Here is a 26,056-nt window from a genome sequence, read left to right on the forward strand (position 1 = left end):
GCCTGCCTGGGAAAATACGTGGTCCTTTTGCCTGCTCCCGGAGTGGAAAAGAAATTGTCCAGCACAAGGAGAGACTCTCTGAATAAGACAGAGGCTGCTGCTTGAATCTGGGGAGTAAATCACCCTGTGGCCAGGCTTTATCAAAGAAGGGAGGCGGAAACCTTTCCTGAGTGCTGCATCCCTGGTGCTGCAGTATGCATTAAGAAGGCAGGCCAGCTCCCGGGCGCTCATTAACATTGCTTAACAGAGGATCTTCTCTGCAGGCCAGTGCAGCAGGATTTCGAACCCTTTCCAATTGTTCAGAGTCTAACCAGCCTTGCATTGTGTAGGCATCACAGAAAGGAAGGAGCGGGGACTAGTTCTAAATGTGCAGAACTTCAAACAACCACAGGGTTCAAAGGCTGCAACCCGAGTGTCATCAATAATATTGTGCAAATTGTCTTCAAGGGCGGGCATGCTAAGAAGGCTGAGAAAATACTGCGTGGTTTGCATAGCAATTTATCTGAGGACTGCACGGCTGTGGAATTTGAACTTTCCTGATTACATCAAGTGCCTCCAGTTTCAGCAAAAGAAAGTAACACATTCCTAGACTTTCTTAGGTGTAGACAAAAGAAGAATTACTTTGCATAGCATCTAATTGTGGTTTGCATAGCAATTTACCTAAGGACTGCAAAGCTGTGGAACTTGAACTTTCCTGGTTACATCCAGTATCTCCTGTTCAGCAAAGGAAAGTAACTAATTCCTAGACTTTCTTCTTATTTGTAGAGAAAAGAAGAGCTATTTCGCATAGCTTCTGTTGGCCTTTGAAGAACTTACTTCTCATTAACTGGCCGAAAGGAGCTGCCAGAACAAATCTGATCCTAACCTGCTACAGAGGACAGGCGAGGGGGGTGGGTGGGTGTTCAGCGTTTTTTCTCCTCTTAAATCCAGGACTTTAAAGGCTTTGTTCTGAGAACTACTTGTTTATCTGTGTGAGGAGTGTGAAGGTGGTACTTGCATTTTGCAGAAGAAAATGAAGGACTGGCAAATGAAAGTCAACAAAGAATTGGCAGGAGCAGACTTTGGATGGAAAATGAACTGAATCTTTTCATTTTGCTCCAGTGTATTCATTTCTGCTCTAATCTGAATGTTGGTGCTGACTCCCAGCCCAGTTCAATCAGTACAGGCTGTCAAAATGTCATATATCTGGATAGGTAGTAAAGTGACAGTGGCAGGACTTCTGAGCTTAGGCTTGTCAATCATGCCTCTGCTCCTTGTAATAAAATAACAAAGAAGAACCCTTATCATGGTTTGCCTGTTTCGGGACTGTTGGGGAAAAAAAAGTATAAGTCTCTATTCTTCTACTGCAGTCTGTGTGTGTGTGTGTGTGTGTGTGTGTGTGGTCTTGCATGTTTTCTTTGGATAGCTGCTTATTAATCTGGCTGATGTTGCTTTTCCGAACTCCTATTGTGTCTGTTTGTTTCTTTCAACTGCATGAAGATATATTTTCCCTCTAACTGCTTTGCATCTCCAATGCTAACGGTTTTCCTTACTATTGCACAAGGTAATGAATCTGAAGTAATGCATCTCAAGTTGAAGTTGCATGAATGCGTCTGCTGGGCTAAGTGTATTTATGAGCTGGACGTTCTTGTTACTCCTAGCTCTGGCTTGGAATGATGCTTTGGAAAGTTTACAGCCCCTGCAGATGAAAGAGTAAGCTGACCAAGATTCTTGTGAGGTTTGGAGTGCATACACCTGGTGAGGAGCACACTCAAGCCAGGAAATCAATGCATGTAATGCTTGGACCAGAGGGACAATTATAAACAACATGGATTCCGAGTCTTAAGTATAACTGAGCGTCTAATTAATGCTCTAGATTGAACAGGACAGAAGCTTATTGTTCATGGTTGGTGTGCGGAAGAGGAGCTGTCTGTCATCTCTAATTGTGCTCTGGCCCTGGTTTGGCTCCTTTATGATAATGACGATGATGTGGCAATGCCACTTCTCTTCCTCAGAGTGCCGCTGCTACCGCCTTTATGGGTTTTCCTTTTTCAAGCGTCTGCCGATTCCTCTTTCATCAGGTTCACGGATGCTGGAGCAGAGTGTTGGGGAGTGGCTGGAGTCCATCGGCTTACAGCAGTACGAAAGTAAACTGCTTCTCAATGGCTTCGATGATGTCTGCTTCCTGGTGAGTAACTACGTGACAATCTATGAAAAGGGTTTTGTTGAACAAGTCCATTGATTTTGGAAAAATATATTCAAATTGATAATATTTTCATGATGTTTGGCTCTCAGATTAAAAAGTTTGAACAGTCCTGCCTGACAATAAATGCTGGACTTTCCTTTTTGGAGTATAGATTTGTCCTGTAAATTTGATGTTCAAGAGTAATTCTCAGTAAGGATAGTTGTAAAGACATCTAGAAAGTAGTGCTGTGGAGAATTGAGCTGTAACCTTAAATGGAGATGCCTAATCGAAACATATCTGAAGTAATTCAACCCCTAAAGTACTCATATCTTAGTGCAATTTCAGCAGTCCGTCAATTTGAGAATATATATTTCACTGCCATGTTCATTTATATACTTAGTTGCTTGTTGGTAAATGCCTGCAATGTTAAAATATATACTACGTGCTAAATACTATGAAAATAAATGTATCTGATCTCCAGTATATTGTATACACTTACTGCGGATGTGAATATATTTCTTTTTTAAAAGATTCTGTCTTTATTGCTAAGCCTACTACTTAAGAACAACATTATTGGGAGAAAAGAAGCTTTAGCCCTAGCCATCTTAATTAAGATAAAAAAAATACACAGTTTATCTGCACTGGTATTCATTTCTGCTCTTAAAACAGAATGTCATTAGTATAGTTGAAATTGCTGAACGTTAGTTATCAGCATCTGGATAATTTTTACTCATTCATTGGCACAACAGAAATGAAGATTTACTGGGAGATACATGACTTAATATAATTGCCCTATCATTTTTTTACATTTAACCATGGGGAAAGTATTGTAAGATGGTGAATTATCAATCTTCAGTACGGTATATAAAATACACATTTGCAAGTCCTTCAGTGTAGAATATACCTAGTTAAATTCCATCTTTGAAACAGAGGCTTCTGAATTACTTTTGTGGGGGGGAAACAAGTTAGAAAATATGTTTCTCTTTGTTCAGTAGGTTTCATATGGAAGCCCAAAATAAATTTCCTGAATTGTTTAGATATCTACTTGTAAAACTCTTTGTTACTCAAAAACATCTAATTAGTTCTGAAACTGAGAAACAGAAGTCTAACTACAAACCCAGATTACACTATAACATTTTGCAGAACACTGCTTTAATTTTTTGGTATTTCTGTGGTCAAACCATCACTTTAGAAAGTAATAGGGACAGAATGCAGTATTATTTGTTAGTGTTGTAATAGTTATTTCAAGGTTTTGCTTTCCAATTATCCAGTTACATTTGGATAAGCATACTGGAATGAAAATATTTTCTTTTGTTTATGACTGTTCTGTTTGTATCGTGAAGTTTGATAATCGTGCCAAAATTGGAATAGTTGAGGAGATGTTAGAGAAGGACATCTAAGTTTAGTTATTGTCTATAAAACTTTTGCATATATTTAAATTTTTAACATTTAAATTAATCTTTAAAATTCAGTTATTGTTCTAGTGTATTAGGCTTTAGAGCACACATGTTTATCCAGACTCCAGTTGTTATAGTAATCTCCCACTTCAACACTTGAAAGCTTTTGAATATTTAAGTTTTTTCTAATAAAGATGAATGGAAGAATATTTATATTTCCTATTAACACATGCACACATACATACACATGCACTTTTCCTAGTTATAATTTGTGCTGAAACCTGAAAAGATGTTTGCTAGTCCTAGCAAGTAATCTTTTAATTTTTTAAAAAAACTTTGGGATGCTATTTAGTCTGCACTACTGTATTCTTTTGGTTTTCATAAAAAAATTGTTAAGTAAAGCAGGAACAAAATACTGAAATTCTCTGCATTTGGAGGCTGTTATATAGTGTAAAAATGTGCACAGTAATGTTTTGCATATATATGCTCTCTCTCCATATACACATACATACATACACACACACACACACACACACACAAATATATATATATATGTGTACACACACATATACATACATATACATATACATATACATACACATACACATACACATACACATACACATACACATATACATATACATATACATATACGGAGTTCAGACAGATTGGTCTGATTGTGAACACCTTGACATTTTCAACTGCCATACTGCAGTTTACTCTTTTAACAATATCTTTTGCCTTGCCGCCCCCAACTAGGGGCATAGAGCAGGCTCAAGTCGCAACTGCGAAGTATTTTTATATCCAAATTTCTTTTTTTCTGACAAAGAGTAAAGAATTAAATTGGGAGACTAAGATGGACCATTTCTGGCTTTTTTGCCTTCATCAGTTAGCCATACCCTAAATTATATATATAATTTATTAGCCCTAGATTAGGAATAGGGAATGCCCCCTTCTCTTAAGAAATCCAGTTGTGAACTTTCAATACTTGGCTAACAATTTTGATTCCTGTGCACAAAGTGAGGAGGCACCAGCTGAATTTAGTTACTTTAGCCCTCTCTTTTTTTCTTAAATAAAAATGTGTTGAAAATTCTAATTGACGTTTCTACATTTTTCAGATATTTAAAGTAGAACTAAACACAAGTGAAGAATTACACAAACCCAACCTTGGATTTTCTACTCACTTTCATGTCTTTGGTGTTCTTTCTTGCATGAATCTGGACATGGATTTCAACTGCCCATATTTGAGACATTTATTATAGATGCTACTGTTGACCAAAGTGTTCATTCTCAATACTCTTAATAGATTTCATAAAAGAACCATAATATCCTTTTAAAATAATTTATATTGAACCATAATTAACAAATATTAAGTTCTTTATGGACTGGTACCCTAGGTCAAATTGGGGAAAATGTTATGGAAAATTATGGTCCCTTGTTTCATATTTTGTCAGTCTAATTTTTTAAGCTTTTGTTAAATAGTGAGTTTAGAGTTATATAATTCTAAAGGATTGGCACAAAGAAGTTACATTAAATCTCACTGATATATAAAGTAGCTAAGTACATTGAGTAATGATTTTCATTTTGCCAGATGGCTATTAAGCTAATTGCTTCAGCCATAATATAAATTAAGTTAGGTTCTGTTCATAGAATGATAAAACATAGTTCATTTTTTTGTCGTTGTAGATAACATTGCCTAAAATATGTGTATATTTTGTTCTTAATGTTGAGAAATTTCTAACTATATCAACATGGAGTCAGCAGGAGGTTTTTTTTGTAGATTTACAAGAAAAATCAGAAAGGAGTTCTTGAAATATTCTGCTTTATGTTGAGATTAAAATAGATTACACTCCACTATTTTACATTTCAGTGTTAATTTTCAAAATTCCAAAAGGATTAAAATCAAAAATAATAATTGGTATGAAATGCAAGAGGATTGTGTAAAATGTATTTTGCATAATACTCTGTAAATATTGCATATTATGAACCTTATGGTTTTCTGATAGATGTAACCAAATTGAGAGTGATGTTTCTGCAGCAATTACTGCGTTTCTCAACATGAAACATAATCTGTGAATAATCCTTGGTTTGATCTTAGAGAGTAATGAATAGGTCAGATCATTCACAGTCCATTTAAATTAGGCAATTCATATAGTATGTGGGAAAATTAAATTCTGGAATCAAAGAAAGGAACAATCAGTTCCCCTTTTCTCAATGCTAGGGAAGAACTATGTTTTTTATAGACAGATTAGGACAAGCGTGGTTTGTGTAATGTAGCACATTCCTCTCCCATTCATGGATAACATTGGTAACAAATGTATTGAGGAAAAGAAGTAAATACCTTGCTAGCCTCCTATGTGTTGTATAAAATTCACATACTATGAGGGGATAAAATCAAACAGTAATATTGTGTTTTATTCAGAGGCCTGAAAGGCTAATTCAGATGCTGTGTTTTAGTAGAAACTATTCATCAAATTGTATAGTCATACAATGAACTATAAATTACATTTGTTATTTCAGTCCAGTATTTTACCAGTTTACTTAGCCAATCTCTCGCAAAGTACAGGCTTATAAACAATTTTTTATTTCCACCAATGGAACATCTAGCTCTGGTCCTAAAGTTATTGGGATAGTAAAAGAATCCAGAGCTTTCCATCTGTGCAAATCTGATTTTAATTTTTCACAATAAAATATGCCGTATGGGTAATGGTTATTCTGAGGATTTTCATAGTTATAAATTTTAATCTCCTGGTTGAACTCTTGCAATGCATTTTACTTGAGGCATCCTTGAAAGACCATTCAGAAATGGAGTTAGTACAAAATGCAGTGACCTATGTGTGTAATTGGTGCTAGATGCCACAAACATTAACACCTGTGCTTCAGTCCTTTGCAATGGTTGCCTTAAGTTTCCACTGTAATTCAAAGTTTACTCCAAGCAATAAAAAAATATTGGCAATTCAGTAAAGGAGACTATTTGTAGCTCAGGATTGAAATGATGGGTCCTGGGTGCTTTCTGAGCTTCATAGATTTTATGCAGACATTTCATTACCCAAACTAGATCACATGAACAATGCTAGTAAGGAATGGGGTTTTCCCTCAGTTTATATTCCAGTGGTTTGCTATGTCAGTGTTAGTGGGAGTGGTCTTGGATGTATTACTGCCCCAATGGCAATTGGTTGAGCCATTTACTGTTAATCTGAATGGCAGTTTCTTGTTTGGGGTATTGTTTGCTTCTTGATTGATGGTCTGATCTTAATTTTGGAGCTAATCTATGCTCATCTGGGCATAAAAACACCTTCCCACCAACAATCAACACCCAGATCTATTGTATAGTGAGGTATGGAGATGGCTTCAAATGTCATAAGCCAATACCTAGCATTGTCTTATTCAACCATACCTGCAAAAATGCTTCTCTAAAAGGTATTGTAATGAAAATTCAAAAATTGAAACATTTTATATAATACAGTATGCTACCACATGGGTCTTCTTCATATAAAACTTACCACCCAGATTGCATTTATAACTGGTTCCAGCATCCTGTGTTCACATGACCATGATTTGTGACATTTTTCTATCAGAAAATGGCAAAAAATCCAGCCCACTGGATACGCTGAATTTGTTTTAAGTGTGGTTCATTTAAAGACCATATGGTTTGCTTAATGACTGTGGTATCTCAATAAAAATTGAGTCATTTCATGTGACTCGATTTGACCACCCAGACGTACAAACAACATTTCAGGCCTAATTATGGTAATTCAGTGAAGACTATTTATAATACGGTTGGAGCTAGTTAACTTTTTTGCAGTTGTTTATTTTATTGTTTTCCTTGGTTTATTTTCCACCTTTTCCCTGAAATTGCTCTGCTTATTAATTTTGCATTAATCTACTAATGTTGATATATATAGTATATGTATAAATATGTATGTATTTTCTTTTGCTGATTAAACATAACAACATACTTATAAAATAATAACATAAATGTTCAAAACAATCAAAATAATAAAAATGGAAGAACTGATTAATTAATGTAACATCTAAAGCTTTTGTGAAATATATTTAGAATATAATGTTCAAAAAAGCTATATTTAGTTCAGTATTGGATCACTAGAATAAATGTTTTTACCTCTTAAAAATACATATATAATTGCAATATTTTCTGTGAATAGGGTAAGACCTAACATACTTACTAATTTCTAATTTCACCAAAAGAAGGACATAAAGGATGAGATGGCCTAAATTTTACATGTGTAAATTACTTTTAAGGGTTCAGTATGGGCCAAGACAACCAAAGATTAGATATGCAAAGCTGAGTACCATCTGTTCATTGCATCAATAATGAATTTCATATTTTTATATTCACTATCTGCATGATTCAACTATTAAGAACAATCAATATTTTTTTCTGTGTTCATTATAGTGTTCCCTCAAATCCACTGTTACAATTGTCTTGAGAAGTATTTGTTTAGTTTGGTTTTCCTGGGTTTGTTTAATTTGATAAATTGTTTCTAAAAAGATTGGATAGGAAACAAAATACTCAGGTAATACTTCAGCTTGTCTTCACTGAAGATGAACCAATGCTAATTTTAACAGAAATGTTCCTAGCTGTATATCTAAAGGATTGTGTTTTCCCTCCTACTGTTCTGACAGATGACTGGCCAGTGGTGTATAAAATGCTAAATGACTTGCCATTTTACCCTTCAAAGTGAATCATATTTCAAAGCGAGAACCTCCACCACTCACAAAACCAGTTAATATCTATACATGCATTACTGCCTTAGGCCAAATAGATGCAGCGAACGTTTTGTCATTCCTAAGCAATTTGTAATACAAAAAGCATTGGTACATAATGTTTAACATTTTTTTCTAATTAAATTGAAGTTAGTTTTGAGGTGGAAGGATAAATGCATTCAACTAACATTTCAGATAGCAATGAGTGAGATGGGCATTCTTCAGGAATATTTTGGACAAGCTGCCTTTCGTGTTACATAAGCTCAGCTTCTCTCTGCTATTCATTAAATTAGCCTCTTCTTTTTCTAGGCTTCTGTGAGATCCTGAACAAAAGGGGTAGTTTTTTAACGAAACATTCATTTTAATGAATTAACTACTTAAAGCAGCCATATCTAATTCCAGACTTATATGGAAGCCTGAAAAAAATAAAGATTGCTTTAATGAAGATAAAGAAAATGCTCAGATGCTCCCTGTGCTTCTTTGAGTTATTTTCAAAGCGTATACAGCATTAGAATCCAGACTATATCCCAATTACACCAACAAGCAATGATTATAATATTAAAAGTCATCAATCTGTTCTTCTCTGTTGCCTACTGAATATGTCCAGAAAAAATATAGAAACTGCAGAAGTATTGTAAAGAAAAATTAGAACAGATTTTTGTAAAGGAAACATTTCCACAAAATTTTTTTATCAGAGTTAGTGAAGATGATAGAAATGTTGATTGAGGTAACTGTATTTTCATAAACTGTTTAGCAAAATACCTTACTGAAGCTTCCTTTTAAAAGTAATTATAGTAAACAGAACAAAATAGAATAGAATAACTTTATTGTCACTTTAAATGTACACTAACCAGCATACATTAAAATGAACGTTTGTTATATGTCTCTGTCATTTAATACCTTATTTTCAATGTTATTGGTATCATCTAAATAGAATATTAAGCTTGTCATAATATTCATTGTTATGGCTGTATTTTTAAGGTTTTCAAGAAGTTGAATTCTATGTTTCATAGCAAGCCCTGCATTTATTGGTCTAGAGCAGAATTGTATTTCTAAATATTTCTTTTTCTTGTTCTCTGTAGGGATGTAATGTTATGGAAGATCAGGACCTTCGGGAAATTGGTATTAGTGATCCACAACATCGCAGAAAACTTCTCCAAGCAGCACGTTCCCTTCCTAAGGTTAAAATAATAATCTATTTTTATATACAGAAAAAATGTTTTCATGTCAGTGTAATGATGGATAGAAAACCACAAGGCATTTCTTAAATGTTATAATAGAGTTTATTTTGGTGATGGACTAGATTTGAAAATAAAACACATTAAAAAATGAATAAAACCCCCAAACAGAAAAAAGTATGTTACAATTAATGTTAAATATTTAACATTAGTTAAACTTAAATAAATTTATGATTCTGACAGGTAGTGGGCAATCTGTAGACTTCAGGCTGCTTTTATATAGGCTTCAGCCTAATTTCAAAGCATCTTAATATTTTGGTTCAGATCTGGGATCACTCTGAGCTTCAAGCATGGGTGGGGACTTTGAATTGCATTTCTCCAATCTCACTATAACACTGTGGTAACCTGTTTATTCAATATTGTCACTTTTTGAGAAAGCATAAAAGAACTAGCATTTTTCTTTCATGTAGGAGGTCAAATTGTAAAGTATTGTAAAGGTAAAAGTTCCCCCTGTCCAGTTGTGTCCAACTCTAGGGGGTGGTGCTCATCTCCATTTCCTAGCTGAGGGAGCCAGCGTTGTCTGAAGACGCTGCCATGGTCATGTGGCTGGCATGATTATATACTGAGGTGCACAGAATACTATTACTTTCCCACCTAAGTGGTACCTATTTATCTACTTAAATTTGCATGTTTTTGAACTGCTAGGTTGGCAGGATTTGGAGCAAGAATGAGAGCTCACCCTATCATGTGATGCTTGGGTCTTGAACTGCCAACTTTCCAGTCGACAAGTCCAGCATGTTAACCGTTGTAGCAAAGCATCCGATGACAACACTGAATATTTCTCTGGTTGAATTGTTGTGAATTGCCAAGTTATACCTTTTCGTTGAGGCCATTAGAAAAGTTTCTGATATGTGGAATAGACTGAAAGAGCATGTTTCCAAGAGATGGCAAGTTTTAACTGTCATAAGTGGGATTTTTCTCTTGATTTTTTAATTTCTCACTAAATAGCAGCTGTGATTTTTGCACCCTGGGTATGAAGTCAGGCTTACATAGTTAGGCTATAAGTAATCTAGAAAAGATAGTAAAAGCCAGTATCCATGAGGGGATGGGTCAGCACTTTGTAGAATTAAAGACAGTGCTCTATCTATGATAGTCTGGGACTAGCTAGCAAATTAGTATGGTATAATAGCTAAATCACTTTTCCAAGAAAACTTAGGGAAATTTAAAGGCATGATCTGATTTTTACCAGTTGTGCTGGTATATAGATTAGTTTGCACAAGACAGGATTGGGGGAAAACAAAAGCTGAATTCCATCTATTCAGTATAGAATCTTAAAGAGCTTGTCATGTACCTTCTTAAATCAAGGCTTTTTGAGACCTGGACTAAATTGGAGAATCAAATAGGTTCTTACATAGCTTTGTATACAGCTTATGGAGTTAATGGATACAATAAAAAAGTTGTTGCTGCTTAAAAGGTATATTTTGAAAATAATCTATATAAATAAAAATGTAAATGTTTGTTTGTTCAAAATCTTAAATCTCCGAAAGTTCTTCACCGATTGCTTTGAAATTTTGAGACAACGTTGCATTCGAATACGCGCGTGTTTTTATATACCTACTATTATATAGATGTCACACCTGTGACAGGTAAAAGCATGCTTTTTTTGAAAAACAGCACCATCTGTTGGACGTAAAAGCAACACACACTAGCATTGTGAAATTAAACATATTAGAAACGTGCGCTTTCTCTTTTCTTTCTTTTCCATTTAACAAGACTGAGCCACAGCAACGCGTGGCCGGGTACAGCTAGTGCATAAATAAGAGATAGGAACAAATCATATCATAGACTCTAAATAGTCTTATATGGTAGGGATTTTGTTCATAAAATAACTAGAACAAAAATGCATGACCATAGACATTTACCTAAAAAGGAAGACTGCTGGAAGCTAAAACTGTTTCTCTGTGTGTCTATTTTCTGAACTGCTGCAGCAGCTGGCATTAATTGAGCTGGAAAACAGGGTATCTTCAAACATAGCTTGCCCAGAAGACTGGCAGAAAATAATATAAGAAGTAATTACCCCAACACACACACACACTCACACACAAATTTCTTATTCTTTGTGGTTGTTATCCTTTCCTCCAATATTTCTGTGGATCCAACTTTCAAAGCAACATACGATGATATCAGATTTGGGAACATGGCAATTCTTGTGAAGAATTTATGATCCAGATTTTCCTTTAGAACCCCCCAAAATTGCTTCTTCTTTCAGTAATTTTTAGGCAACTTCATAGTTCTTAGGCAGTACTAAAGTATATTGTATTATTGCACAAATCTGCTTGTTTTCCTTGAATTCCAGAAGGCTGTAGTTAATAAAAGGAAATGCAGTTGCATTCAGTTCCAAAGATGTAATATCTCAACTTTGACAAAGGAGACATTCTCTCTCTCTCTCTCTCTCTCTCTCTCTCTCTCTCTCTCTCTCTCTCTCTCTCTCTCTCAGAGAGAGATTGTGTGTGTGTGTGTGTGTGTGTGAGAGAGAGAGAGAGAGATTGTGTGAGAGAGAGATTGTGTGAGAGAGAGATTGTGTGTGTGAGAGAGAGATTGTGAGTTTCTTTAGGTTCACTAGATTATTCATAGAGATAAAGGAATATCTTCCAAGTCTATTTTTACTCCAGAGTTAAAAGCAATTGTTACAACCATCACAGCTATTGTGAAATGGTATTAACATTATCTAATTTCTTTTCCATTCACACTTTAGGGAGCCACTATTGTATCATACCCAAACTAGGTGTCTCCAGGCTCTGCTCCCATTGGACCTGTTAAGCAGTACATTTGACTGTAGATTTTAAAATTAGAGTGACAGTCTCACTAATGAGAGTGGCATCTTGCCTCTCCCCTTTCCTATTTTTATGGCATAAAATCAATTTGACTTCTGGTTGTTAAGGGAACTATGGGACTAACTAAACAGCGCATGACACTGATTGCCCTTTTTCTATAAAAAAGAATTGTAGAGAGAGAGGTGTTAAACAGAAAAATATGTGTATGTCTGATGCAAAAGCTACTTGGAACAGCTAATAATTTTCTTGGAATAGAAAATTAACTTACTGGCATTAAACCTCTTCCCACCAATTTTGCCTTCCAAAATTGATACTCTATCAATACTTAATGGAAAAAGAGAAGAGCCACTGAGATCCAATTAAACTAAGTCATTTGCCCAATGATTTATTTCCACTTAATACAAATTATTTATACCATTTGTTCAAAAAGCCTTGCATAGCTGAATGCGATCTGACAATCACATTGAAATATCTAAAATGTTTTAAGGGTTGTTCAGTTATAATGCTCTATTCTTTGTGTTCTTTACAGGTGAAATCTCTAGGCTATGATGGAACTCAACCTTCAGTTCCTGCGTGGCTTGATTCCTTGGGGCTTCAAGATTACATTCAGTCATTTCTGTCGAGTGGCTATAGTTCTATAGACTCAGTGAAAAACCTCTGGGAACTAGAATTAGTAAATGTAAGTTGATACTTTATTGAATTCCAGTTTAGATCAAAATTTGGACATTCACTGTGTTAGGATAAACGTTAGCATTGTAACTGTTTGGGAGAAAGTGTGGAGAGCCATAACATGAGAATCTTTTGTAACAGTATATGCTAACTTTGCCCTTCTCTCCAGGTACTCAAGGTGAATCTTCTTGGCCATCGTAAACGTATAATAGCCTCTCTGGCAGACAGACCATATGAGGAACCCCCACAGAAGCCACCAAGGTTCTCTCAACTAAGAGTGAGTTTTCATGTTTCAGTGTCTGCTCAGTAATAGTTTAGAGAACTATGAAGAATAGCACCATGGTTGTGTCTATGGGTCTTGTTACTCATTCAGATTCTTTTTCTTAACTAAGAAAGGTCTACAAAATAAATATTTTTTTCTTTAAAAAAAATCTCACTAGAAAGTGGAATTCAAAGTGCTAATTTTGATATATGAAACTTTATATGATTTGGAACCAAGGTAATTCCAGGACGGCTTAATCAGAATGCACTTCCTGAAGACAAGAGGAACTTCTACTGGCATTCTGGTTCAGAGAAGTGCAAAGGGGGAGGCCAGAAAGCTTCTGGCTTTGCAGAAATTAGCAAAGACCCAAGTTTTTCTGAAACATCTTCAAGGAATTATTGTTAATCAATATTTCAGTATTTCAGTTTGTATTTTTTGGTTCTTGATCATTTTGATTTGTTTTGAAAATGATTTTACTGTTTTGTGATATTATTGGTGTGTTTTTCCCCCTTAACTATGGATGTTTTAATATAATTTTATATTGCTACAAGCCACTGAGAGCCTAGATGGCTTGGTTGCATATGTATTTTAATAATGATCATAATCATAATATAAAACTTATATAGACATTGACCTGCTTGGTATGCATACAAGAGACTTTGAAAATAATCAACAAAACAACAGGTTTTTTTTTTAAATGTCAATTTCTTGAATTTCAGTGCCAGGATTTGATATCCCAGACATCTTCACCTCTGAGTCAGAGTGATTCTTTGACAGGGAGGTCTGCAGATCTCCTGCTGCCTTTGGAAGATGCTGGGAAGAAGAGACATGAGAACATCCATGATATTGCATCTTATCCAAGAGCAGAGAAGTTTAGGACACAGGTCAGAAAAATCTGATCCCTTGAAGTCATTTTGATAGTTTATCTTTGGATATTATTGTATACTTTTAAGTAGCAGAAAAACAAAAACAGTTATACTACAGAGCAGCAACCTTCATAGTAAAAGTGCCCAGTCTTGCAGTATCTGTATCAGTTTTTCTGGCTGGAGAATATGGCTATATTCACTGTAAAAACAACAGCAATACTCTGTATTTCCAAAAAGGATGTGTGGGGAGGGATGTGACTAGTTCTGAATATTTTCTTGACACTGGGGATGGGGATGGGAATGATTGATTATTTCTTCCTCCAGTGGAGTAGCTAATTAATTCAAGCCAGTTTCTGTCTCCATATCTTGTATTGTTTGGCACTGGCACTGTGCCACAGGCAATTATAGTTCACCACAGGGACCAGGTATTATATGATCACAGAGTTGATAATTATACAGATGAATGTATGTTTTGGTTAGACAACAGTTGTTAAAGTAACAGTTGTTAAAAAGTTAAAGTAAACTGTGACCACAGTTTGTCAAATTAGCCTATCTCAATCCATTCTGTAAAGTAATAGAGCTCAGAACAGGACTTTTAACAATTCCTTCCACAGGACATATACAGCACCAGCTAAGTTAGCAGTTACACTTTTTAATTTATTTATTTTGTTTATAAATTTTATTGTCCCTCCATTTTACCACAGAGTAACTCTGGGTGGAGTTTTCATCAGTAGCCTAAATCTTTGAAAATTTTAAGAATTTCATAAAGTAACATCATACTTTGCTGAAAAGTGTTTGAAATCCTGATTTTCACTAAGCCTTTAAGTAACAGTTTTAAACATTTTAGTATGATTATTTTTATATACTTTTTGCATAGCTGTAGATATTTATATACATAAAGAGATGTGTGTGTAGTTATATTTAGATATAGAGGGTTTTTTGGAATACATGACTTGAAATGAACGTAATCTGTTTGGTTTCTTTATTTATTAATTAGTTCCTAATGAAAAGTTCTGATTTGAACAATTATTTGTGTTGTAGGAGGAACATCGTGAATCAAAGCTTACACTCAGACCTCCTAGTCTGGCAACTCCCTATGCTCCCGTCCAGCACTGGCAGCATCAGCCAGAGAAACTTATATTTGAGTCCTGTGAGTATGAAGCCAATGTAAGTATATTCTTGATTCTTGTACTCTGTTGCATAATCTTGTAGTCCTCATAAATTTTTATTGATTGCTACTTAGTTTAGTCAAGTTAGGTTTACTAAGCGTACAAAGTTAATTTCAGCTGATGTGGCAGAAGAGTAGAGGGGGAAATGACGAAGCAGTCTAACATGGTCTCTGTGAGAGGAAGCTACAGAGCAGCGGTTCTCAACCTATGGGTCGCGACCCCATTTGGGGTCGATCGACCATTTCACGGGGGTCGCCAAGCAAGGCTGTCCACCATTTTTTCCCCCTTTTCCGGCGGGTGCCTTACCTCCCTTGAGCTGGGCCAGCTGGTGGTCGGCCTGCTCCGTCTCTGCCGCTTGCCAGCTACACCTCGGCCGGCGCAGGGGGCAGAACCACGCATGCGCGGTGCTCCCGGGCAGGGAAAGTCCTCGGCTTACGACCGGTTGGGTAGTCCTCGACTTACGACCGGTTTAATCCTCAACTTACAACCGGTTTAGTCCTCAACGTACGACCAGTTGGGGGTCGCGGCATTAAAAAGGTTGAGAACCACTGCTACAGAGGCCAGCTCTTGAAGCCCTTACCTGCCTGTTCCCAAGAGAATGCAGTTAGTCTGGCAAGATTCTTCTGAACAGGGGAATAACAATAAAGTACTATGGCCTACTCATGGAGTTGTTCTGTTTTCTTGTGCTGACCTTATATGTACAAATAATTATACTATCAAGTGCTTACTATTTTCCTGCTTTAAACAGTATCTGGGGTCCATGTTAATCAAAGATCTTCGAGGAACAGAATCTACACAGGATGCCTGTGCAAAAATGAGGGTAAGTATGGAATTTATAAAAATTATTTTGATACCAAGGAAAAATAAATTATGTAATGTAGAACCCCACAATTGAAGATTCTGCTCAGGATGTAGACTAAACTTATTAAATGCAAATACTTTTTTAGTATTCATTATACTAAGCTACCATTTGGCCATAACTGTTTAATAGATTCAGTATAAACTTTTAAAGTATTATGAAGTCTCTTTCCAAGCCCTGGTCCCTTGTGACATTGTTTTAAAAACCCAAATTGTAACAGTTGTGTTCCAGCAGCAATAAAGATCTTCAAGCACAGGTTATGAATCATTTGGCACTGATTCTCAGATCTGTAATTATCTTTACTCCTCCCAAGATTATCCAGACTACATTTTTAATGGCTTTATTGCAAGTTTCTGGCATATTGCAACTCCATTAAGACTAGAATCTGTTTTAATTTCTATAGAAATGTACATGAAGTGCTGCTACTTAAAATTTTGGCATAAATATTCTTTGCAAGCTTTGTAGCCCCCTTGATTGTACAAGTTAATTTTTCAACAATATGATTGGTAGAAAATAATTTCAACCCCAAAATTTGCAGTATTTCTGGCCAGCATCTTTGGTTTGAGTTGAAATAGCAAGTATTTGACATAGATTTGCAAAATGATTTAAATTCTAGTTTCATCTGAATTATGGTGGGCTTGTATGGAAAATCTTTTTCAACTGCCACTTTGCTAATATTTTATTTCTGTCTCACAAGAGAACTGTAGTTTAGCCATTATTGATGTTTTTTCTTCATCTCTGCTGGGAGATTAAGAGCATCTTCTTGCAAATGCCCTAATGGGGGAAGTTGAACCAGTGCTTTGAATCAGTATTTTATGTTGTTTCTTTTATTTGACTTGCCCAAAGGTTTGATAGTGTTTTTAATAATAGTCATAGAAGTTTAGAAAAGGAAATTATTCTATTCCCCCCCGTCCACAGGTCAACTGCAATTTCTAAAAGAATTGCAAAATTCTGTTAAGCTGACGTTGTTGTCTCTCTCATGATATACTAGTCTGTCACTCCATTTTAGTTTCTTTGTGTGTGTCAGTGTTCTCTGACTATAATCTAATTTTCAGCATTTTTAACTCAAGAATTTAGATTTTTTCTTTTATTATGTAATATTTCACTACATTCCAGATCTCAGAAATGCAGCTCTATAAAATATTATTGCAAAATATCTAATTTCTGTAACTATTACTTTGAAAACTTAAACTGAAGTGAGAGAATTTGAAATCTTTTGTGCACATGGTCTCCATTCTTGAGAAATTATTTAATCTGTGTCTATTAACTGTTTTTCCCCTCTTTTATAAAGAAATCAACTGAGCATATGAAGAAAACCCCAACAATAATATTATCTATTACTTATAAAGGAGTGAAGTTCATAGATGCTGCTAATAAGGTAAGAAAATCCTTGCGTTCATGATTAGTATTCCAGCCTTAAGTGACAAATGATAGTGCTGCACTAACATGAACATAATATCAATCTATTCTGCAAATCCTCAGGCCTGATCAGTAGAAAGACAAAGTATTCTGACAAAATTGTAGCCCTGCGCTGAGATGGGAGGTAAATACAGGTAGTCCTCGAGTTACGAGTGTAATGGAGCCTGCCCATTCCACTCGTAACTCGAAAACTCGTAGAATCCCGTAGAGTGATACGAGATCACTCCCTTGCTCATTAAAACGCACGTGGTCGGTTAAGAGAACATGAGCTATCTCAGGGTGGGAAGGTCATGGAGGGCCTAGTGGTGGAACAGGCCCCCAAGGCCTCCCTGACCCACTAAGATAACACATGCTTTCCCCTCCCTGCCGCGCTAGACTCACCTGGAAAAGATCCGTCTCCTCTCTGCCGTGGTTCCTGCTGCCGCCTGGATTTGAGGCTGGGGAACGCTTCCGCGACCCTCCCGCGGCCCGATCCGGGCTCCAAAGGCCTTTTTCACGCCCGATTGGAAGCGTTCCCCAGCCTCAAATCCTGGCTGCAGTGGCCTGGAAAAGGCTCCAGAGGCACAGGGAAATGTCTCCCAGCTTCGGTTCCATTCTCTGTTGCAGAGAACAGAGGCCTAAAGCACCATGAGATCACATGAGATCAGTAGCGTGAGATCTCGCCCCACTGATCTTGCGTGATCTTGCATTACTTTAAGCCTCTATTCTCTGCGAACGCACTGAAGGCCTGGAGCAGCCAAGAAAGCGAAGGATCTCAATCTTCTCAGGGTGAATATTGAAGGCCTGGGTGCCTAGGGAGACCCAGGCTGGGGTGTGGAGGGAATAACTAGGGTGAATGTTACAGAGCCACTGCGGTCACTTGTAAGGGCGAATGATTGCCGTGGTGCTGCAATATTTGTAACTTCAGGACTTGCTCGTAAGCACTGGGGGCCCTCATCACGTAACTTTGAACGAGCGTTAAGTGAACACTCATAACTCGGGGATTACCTGTACATACATACATATTTTTTATAAAGATTGTCAGATTGATTTGTCTTTATCAAGTGCTACTTCTTTCTCTCTGACGCAGTTGCACAGCTGTAACTCGTCTGTTACAGTTGCTATTAGGCAACTCAAGCTACCGCATCCTGCTTCTACCCTGAAGCTTGGTCAGTCATATGCAGCCTCCACCTGGGCATATTGTGCCACAAAAAGGAAGCCTCAACTACATATCTAGGTTGCCTTGATGGTAGTAATTGGTAGCAAAATGTGTTGAAGTCCCAAGTCCAGTCCCTGGCGACTACACAATAGAATTGGGAACCTAGTCTCTCCTGAACATCTACATTTACAAGTGTAGTTTTGCAGTGTAGACAATATTGAGCTAAAGGGATCGATGGTTTGTAGCAGAAGGCAAATTTCAGTGTGAGCAGTGTGTAATTTTTATGCAAGTACAAAGTAACACAATGAAACTTTGTTTTGTTAATATTTACTTGTGGTAATTTTACTATACAAATTGAATAAAACAACTGTTTATGTATGGCAGAATGTAATTGCTGAACATGAAATTCGGAACATCTCTTGTGCTGCCCAAGACCCAGACGATCTCTGTACATTTGCCTATATCACTAAGGATTTGCAGACTAGACACCACTACTGTCATGTCTTCAGTACCATTGATGTAGTAAGTAATATAACAATCAGTGCTTTTTTTACGGAGACTTTGTATTCTGTTTAATGATGTTCATCTGTAAGTCACTGGGCTGGAATGAAATCCTCTGTGAACAGGAAGTAAATGCCAAGTGGTAGAATGCAAGAATATAAGAAATATATACGGCCCTTCTCTTTAAATTGTCTCTGGATATGAAGGGATCAAGTACGCGTTGTGGGGCCAATATATTTTGTCACTACTTTCAAACATAATACTCAAAAATAATTTTCAGTATTAAAAATAAAAATAAAGTTTCTTTAGTTTTGTAAGTTTAATGACAAAATATTTTTAATTTAATTAAAAATATTTAATTAAATGTTCCTTATTCAGGTTCCATTAATGTATACATAACAAGCAATTTAAAAACTGGCAACATATGTAATAACATCACACAGATGCCAATTATGTACTGCCAGTTGTCATTTAATATGAATAACAACTCTTAGCATTTGTGTGATGTCATCATCACGCATGTGTCTTCATTTGCCTTCCCTTCTCTCTCTCTCTGCTTTCTTTCTCACATGTAGGAAGTCAATTGCATTCAGATTTGGATATAAAATAACAAAATTTTATCAGTGAACATATTGTTCATTTGCTTCTTATTTTGAAACTTTAAAAAACCCTATAATGCTTTCTTTTGCAAACACAAAAATAGCTCTTCCAGGTTTCCTTCAGAGGTGTTGCAACTTTCATCATTATGGTATCAAACGGATATAGCATTTGACACTGTACACTTTTGGAGAATACCATGTTAAGGAAGGCTTGTATTGGAAGAGAAGCGGAGTATACCAGAATTCAAGGAAAGAGTGTTGTTGCATGTATTTGTATGCAAACTGTATGATGTTAATATGGAACTATGCTAATAGTGTAGAATTCTAAAGTCTTCTTCAAATCCTAAATACCTTATGACAGCAGAAATAGTTCAAGTTCCTTCCTAATTAAGTAGTTTTATCTCTGCATTAATAAAAAATGGAAATGGTTGCATTTAAAAAAATGATTGAATTCAGCATTTTTTAACATAGGAGATGTACTGCTGTCCATACTTCATAATTTTCAAAGTTCATAAAAAATAGATTTCCAAAGGGCATTCAAAGATATATTAAACATACAGTGCCACTTGAAAATAATGAAAATAAAATGAGATAACAGTAGCTGATTTACAACTGCAATGGACCTGCCCATTCTGTTCACAAATAGTGACAGTTGTTAAATAAGATGCACTCATGATCATCTTGCTTAATGACCTCTATCCCTGCTGTCCCCAATGTAGCTAAGTGACCACGTGGGTCATTAAGTGGAACAACAGGTGTTTCACAAATGATGAAAAATCCTGCCTGCTTCACAGTGCCCCTAGGTCAGTGGTGGCGAACCTATGGCACGCGTGCCAGAGGCGGCACTCAGAGCCCTCTGTGGGCACCCGCGCCATGCCCCGGAGATGGCAACCATCCTCTTCAACCAGCCACCTGCTAACTCGCCAAGGTCCCACGTGGCCGGATGCATTCCAGCACCCATGCGCTTGCTGGCCTCTGTGTGCGGGGGCCGATGGTGCCAGGCCCCTGCCTCGCCCTGCGACAATGGCACCCCCGCCCAACCTCACCTTGCCTTGCCTCACCCCGCAGGACCAGCCTCCTACCCACCACCCCATCCACCAGAGACCCCCTGGATCTCCCCCAACCCTGCTCGGCCCCCGCAGGTGTCCCTCCCCAGGAGCAACATCGAGTTGGCCACACCCATGTCCCTCCCCAGGAGCAACATCGAGTTGGCCATGCCCACCCGTCTGCCATGACCACTGTAGTCACGCCCACCCGGCAGGCCACACTCACCCAGCAGCCATGCCCACCTGGCACCCGGCGATACATAAGTGGGGTTTGGGTTGAGGTTTGGGCACTCGATCTCTAAAAGGTTCGCCATCACTGCCCTAGGTTCTATACTGCTATACTATCAGTCTTTGGGCAATAAAAGCAGTACTGATTACATGAATATTGAGGATAGGATTACTTTTTTCCCTGGAATCCAATAAACCCCCAGAAGCTGATTGCGTTGTGTATTTTTGGAAGACCTCAAGGAAATAGGCTAAAGAAGGAAAAAATAAAACTGACTCAAGATTCATAAAGCTGGATATTTTATTATTTATTTATCATTTTTAAGTACCACTGATCTGCCTCACAGAGGGACTCTGTTTCTTTATGCAACATTAGTTCTTCCTTCCTAATCTGCTCACAAGGGTAGGGATGGTCAGGGTATACAGCAGTAGCTCTCCTTGGAACAGGAGATTGAATTTTAATATAGAAGATAATCCAAAATGGCCTATAAAAACACCCTCAGAAATAATGTCTAATAATATTTTATCCAACCCTTTTAATTGAGTCCTACTGTAATTGATTGGCTGGTGGAAATCAGTTTTGATGGTGCTGTTCATCTATATTGATCAAAAAAATCAAATCCCAAAGTGCTCAGAGTAGACAGATATGATTTCTGTCCATAGGTATTTACTGCAAGCCACAATACAAAAATAATAAGCATGCAGGAGCATCACAATATAAGCTTCACCCTTCCATATTTGTTTGATTTCCAATGCAAGTACTTGACTTGGGGGAGGGGAGAGGCTTACAACATTATCACTTCTTTCCCATGCATATCTCCTCCCATATGTGGACATCTATTTTCTATAAAAATATCACTATATTCAGCAAATTATATGCTGAAATGTAGGTTGGTTCAACAGAATTGAACAGCTGACTTTAGGGATAGTGGGGTGTCTGCCAAACCTAACACACCAAATATATGTCCTTCAGTTTGATACCATTAGAAATGGTGTTTAAGAATCTAGGGTGATATTTATTTTTCCTCATATAGAATTGTCTAATAGTATGTTGTGAAATATTATATCCACACAAAAATTTCAGATTTCAGGAGATCCCAAAACAGATGTGTATGAACAAAAATAGTATTCATATTTATTACTCTGTAATTGAAATTCTTGCTATTTCTCTCATATACCCTTCTATATAGTATTCCTTATATTGAAATAATCTTGCAATACTTTCAATAACCCATTCTTTGAGGAGGATTTTACATGTACTTTACATTTACTGAAAAGAGGAACTTATTGTTAAGTACCAAGGTAATTAGTTAGCTGAAATTTCATATTAAAGGAACCAAATGTTATATGGTGGCTAATTCCATAAAATAACATTTAGTCAGTTCCTTGGAGGTGTAGCTTAGTTTTTTGTTTCACTTTTAATGGTAGAAGATCCATTGTAGAGTATCTTCAGGATTAAGACCCTCTACAGTGTGGAGGATGTTCAGGATTAAGACAAATTTAGTAGGAGAAAAAAAATAATTATTTTATGTATTTATTGTTGGTCACTAACTATATGCAGGATCCATATACTATGTATGTTTCTAATGTGTCTTTTTTTAGTTGAATGAATATAATAAACTGATAATGAATATCAGATTTAAGACTCAAAGTTTCCCCAGTAAAATATAACAGATTTCCTGTATTTTTAAATATTGTTCATATTTTGTTTCTTTTTTCCAAGAATCTAACATATGAAATCATTCTGACATTGGGGCAAGCATTTGAAGTAGCCTACCAGTTGGCCCTTCAAGCTCAAAAATCAAAATCTCCAGCTGTTTTGACTGCAGAAATGATAGAAACAAAATCTTCAAAACCAGTGCCTAAACCTCGAGTCAGCATGAGAAAGTCAGCAGTATGTATATCACATGCTTTTATCCATTCCTATAGAACTATGCACGTATTTAAATTTGTCAGAACATATCTTTCTAAATCTATCTACTTTCTGTACAAGACTGTTATTTTTTAATCTTTTATTTCAGCAAATGCTCTAGAGCTCCCCAACCTTTTTGGCACCAGGAACTAGTTCTGTGGAGGGCAGTTTTTCCGCAGACCAGGGGCACATAGCTTCATGCACTGTGTGGATCCCTCGCATGCACGGATGGGGCTTTGCTCACGTGCACAGCCCAATTCCTGGCAGGCTGCAGACTAGTGCCACTCTGCGGCCTGGGTGTTGGGGACCCCTGGTCTAGAGCAAGGGTGGGCTCTCTGTGGCACTCAAGCTCTTTTAGTACTATCACATAACCCACTGAACATGTTTGGAAACCCACAATGTATTGTTCTTGGGAGGGGAATGTCCAAATAAATGTAATATTAGAATTGGCACCCACTCCCCATGTTTTGCAGCTTTTCAACTTCCAAAATATCTTATCTGCCCTTTGACCACTTGAAGCTTTATGGGGAAAAAAGTATTTCTGTGCTTGAAAGAATTTTAAGGCAGATTCTTCAAGCCATTCTGAGCATTTTGAGTTTGAAAGCCTCTTTCAAGTTTGAAATCAGATCCAGATTATTTGGGGCATCCAACTTCAAATTCAGATTCAAACTATTCAAACTGGAAATATTTTAAATATGAAATATTTACCTCACTTCTAAAAGGTTTGTCTCCCTCCCGTAGTTTTCAGCTAAGTGAAAACAGAACATCAGTTATCAAAGAATAGAAAGAATATAAATTACTGCAGAAGTTGAACATTATTCAGAGTCAACGTTTATGTTTTAAAAACAAATATAGCAAAAATATCTGCCCATACAAAATATGGTTTTGTTATTTTGTTATTTGGTACATATAATTTGAGAGTGGGGAATAGGATCACAGATCCATTAACAGTGGCAGAGTAGAAATGCTTTCTCTAAAAAGCTTTATGGGGAAGAATGACCTACTGATCGTTGGCATATTTTCTCAGCTTCTGACCTGATGAGGTGGATTGTGTAATGCCTCACATTTCCTAACTGCATGAAATTGCTGATTTGCAGTAACATGGGAAATCACAAAAATCGTAAATATTAAGTAAAAAGGATAACTTTATAATATCTGTGCTGTAAAATTACATTTTTCTTCATAATTGCTGTTGCTCAGGCATATCTATACTTCCCTTTAACATGAATCTATTTTTGTTGCAAAAACTACTTGGGCTTTTATGTCAGCAATATAAATCCTTTTATATGTATATAAGCACTATTGTTCTCTCAAGCTTCCCTTGTACAACAGGAACAACAGAAACACATAATTAATGACACACAAATCCTACTTAGTTTCTATTCTTCAACACTCCAAGATTATCCCATTAATAGTCTTTGTTAATCTAACAAGAAAATAAATCTTCTGGACTTCTAACCCATAAGATTTCTTTCTTGGTTGCTGTCCTTTCTTACCTTCTGTGTTTTGCTTACTCCCATTCCTCAGGTGCCGCTCCCTTCTGATAGTCGCTGTTGTTACTGTCATACCTGTACCACACACCGTCCTTCCTATCTACCGCTGCAGTCTGTTAGTCCAGGAACTAAGGTCTTTACCCTTCTTGCAGTCACGTTTCTAGTTATTAACCTTTTACTTTAAGTGCACCAAATCTCCTTCAGACTCCTTCATTTCTTTATCTTAGCTTTGATGCTCTTTATTCCATTCTGGATTACAATTCCACTTTACATTATGCAAGGCAGATTTTGAGAAGTGTGCAGTAAACAATATTTGGACTGATCAGATTCAGTTTGGCAGGCAAAAAAGGTCTGTTGATAGAGAATAAACTATAAAAATATATGAGTACAGTAAGTAGGAATGTTTTGCTTAAAAATCAGTTCAATATTTTTTATTGAAGTGCAACTAGATCATAATTACATTTCAACAAAATTTAACTTGTTCATATTCTTAACGTGCTCATATTCTGAAATGAGCTATTGCTATTTTTTGTTTGATGGAAATCTGATACAGATTTTTCTGATGATTACATATATCCCATATGCATGCACACATATATGTTTAAATGCCAGACTAGCTATCTTCATCCCAAATCTGTCGGTCTCTTTACATTGGTTTAAAAATGCACCTAATTTCATACTTCCAAAGAAAAAAGGTTCCTGAAATGTTCTTTCTTTCCAATGTTTTCTAGCTGGAGCAATCTGAAGAGGACCAAGACTCCCAGTCCCATGCTGGTGTATCCTGGGTAGTAGAGCCCAAGCAGGATTCCAAGAGGACCCTCAGCACTAAGTATGAGACTACTATCTTCTGAAAACAAATCTACATCCAACCAGTCTAACTGTGCCTTTGCAGTTTGATCTGCCTGCTGTTCTAAACCTTCCTTTCCCCCCATTGCTGGCACTAGGCATGGTGCCACCAGAGGCAGCAGCATAGGATTATCATAGACTAAACAGCTTTTTGTATCCACTTTCTACTGAACACTGTGAATTCTCCTAAAGGAAACAAGGGTAACACATTGAGAGAGTCAGCTGTTTTTAGATATCTTGAGAGATGGGAGAAATGAAGCCTGTGGGAGTTCAATATATGGATTTGGGAAAATCAACTGGTGTTTTTGATTTTCTCTTCATGTTGACACTGTGAATATGGAGTGAATTAACACTCCACAGGGCTTTTCTGTTTAACATTCTTGTTACTGGATGGTTCTACAACTTTGTTCCCTTGTGTACATACTGTTGTAATCTAGACTTATATCTCCATACTAAGACATGGCCACAACTGTTCCATGTAGCATTCTTTTACCTGTCATCTCAAAAGACACTAATTACTGTGATATTGTTTGCAAATCTCTTGCTCACCTGATTTCTAGCATGAATCCTGTTCACATTCTTTACTGTTTCTGGATACCGGAATGTATGGTATAATATAAAAGGCAGCTAGGCACCATGATCCCCCCTATTAAGCACTTTCTTTTTTCCTAGAAGTCAGACTTAATATAGATAATGTTAAACAGGAATGTTTCAGCTCTCCAAGTATTTCTGATCAGTCTGTGTAGGATTT

The 26,056-nt window shown here is 36.7% G+C and overlaps 1 protein-coding gene across 1 annotated transcript; it reads left to right on the forward strand.

The window, feature by feature from the left end:
• Positions 1 to 1,963: 1,963 nt before the first annotated feature.
• LOC107302824 (ankyrin repeat and SAM domain-containing protein 1A) lies at positions 1,964 to 25,362 on the forward strand. Its single transcript, XM_015831972.1, has 12 exons — positions 1,964 to 2,167; positions 9,372 to 9,470; positions 12,831 to 12,980; positions 13,140 to 13,247; positions 13,952 to 14,116; positions 15,140 to 15,265; positions 16,016 to 16,087; positions 17,418 to 17,504; positions 19,068 to 19,205; positions 22,778 to 22,948; positions 24,494 to 24,592; positions 25,191 to 25,362. Exons 1-12 carry the CDS (start codon positions 1,964 to 1,966, stop codon positions 25,308 to 25,310), a joined length of 1,539 nt encoding a protein of 512 aa, XP_015687458.1. The 3' UTR covers positions 25,311 to 25,362.
• Positions 25,363 to 26,056: the final 694 nt, after the last annotated feature.

Source organism: Protobothrops mucrosquamatus, unplaced genomic scaffold, assembly GCF_001527695.2.
Source record: "Protobothrops mucrosquamatus isolate PMUCROS unplaced genomic scaffold, P.Mucros_1.0 scaffold_293, whole genome shotgun sequence".
Taxonomy (NCBI): Eukaryota; Metazoa; Chordata; class Lepidosauria; order Squamata; family Viperidae; genus Protobothrops; species Protobothrops mucrosquamatus.

Bases quoted from the DNA above. Each gene is read 5' to 3' on its own strand.
- LOC107302824 (XM_015831972.1), top strand. From the start codon at position 1,964: ATGATGTGGCAATGCCACTTCTCTTCCTCAGAGTGCCGCTGCTACCGC. The intron at 2,168-9,371 runs GTGAGTAACTAC...TGTTCTCTGTAG, and splicing joins TCGATGATGTCTGCTTCCTG to GGATGTAATGTTATGGAAGA. The intron at 19,206-22,777 runs GTAAGTAATATA...CTTTTTTCCAAG, and splicing joins TCTTCAGTACCATTGATGTA to AATCTAACATATGAAATCAT.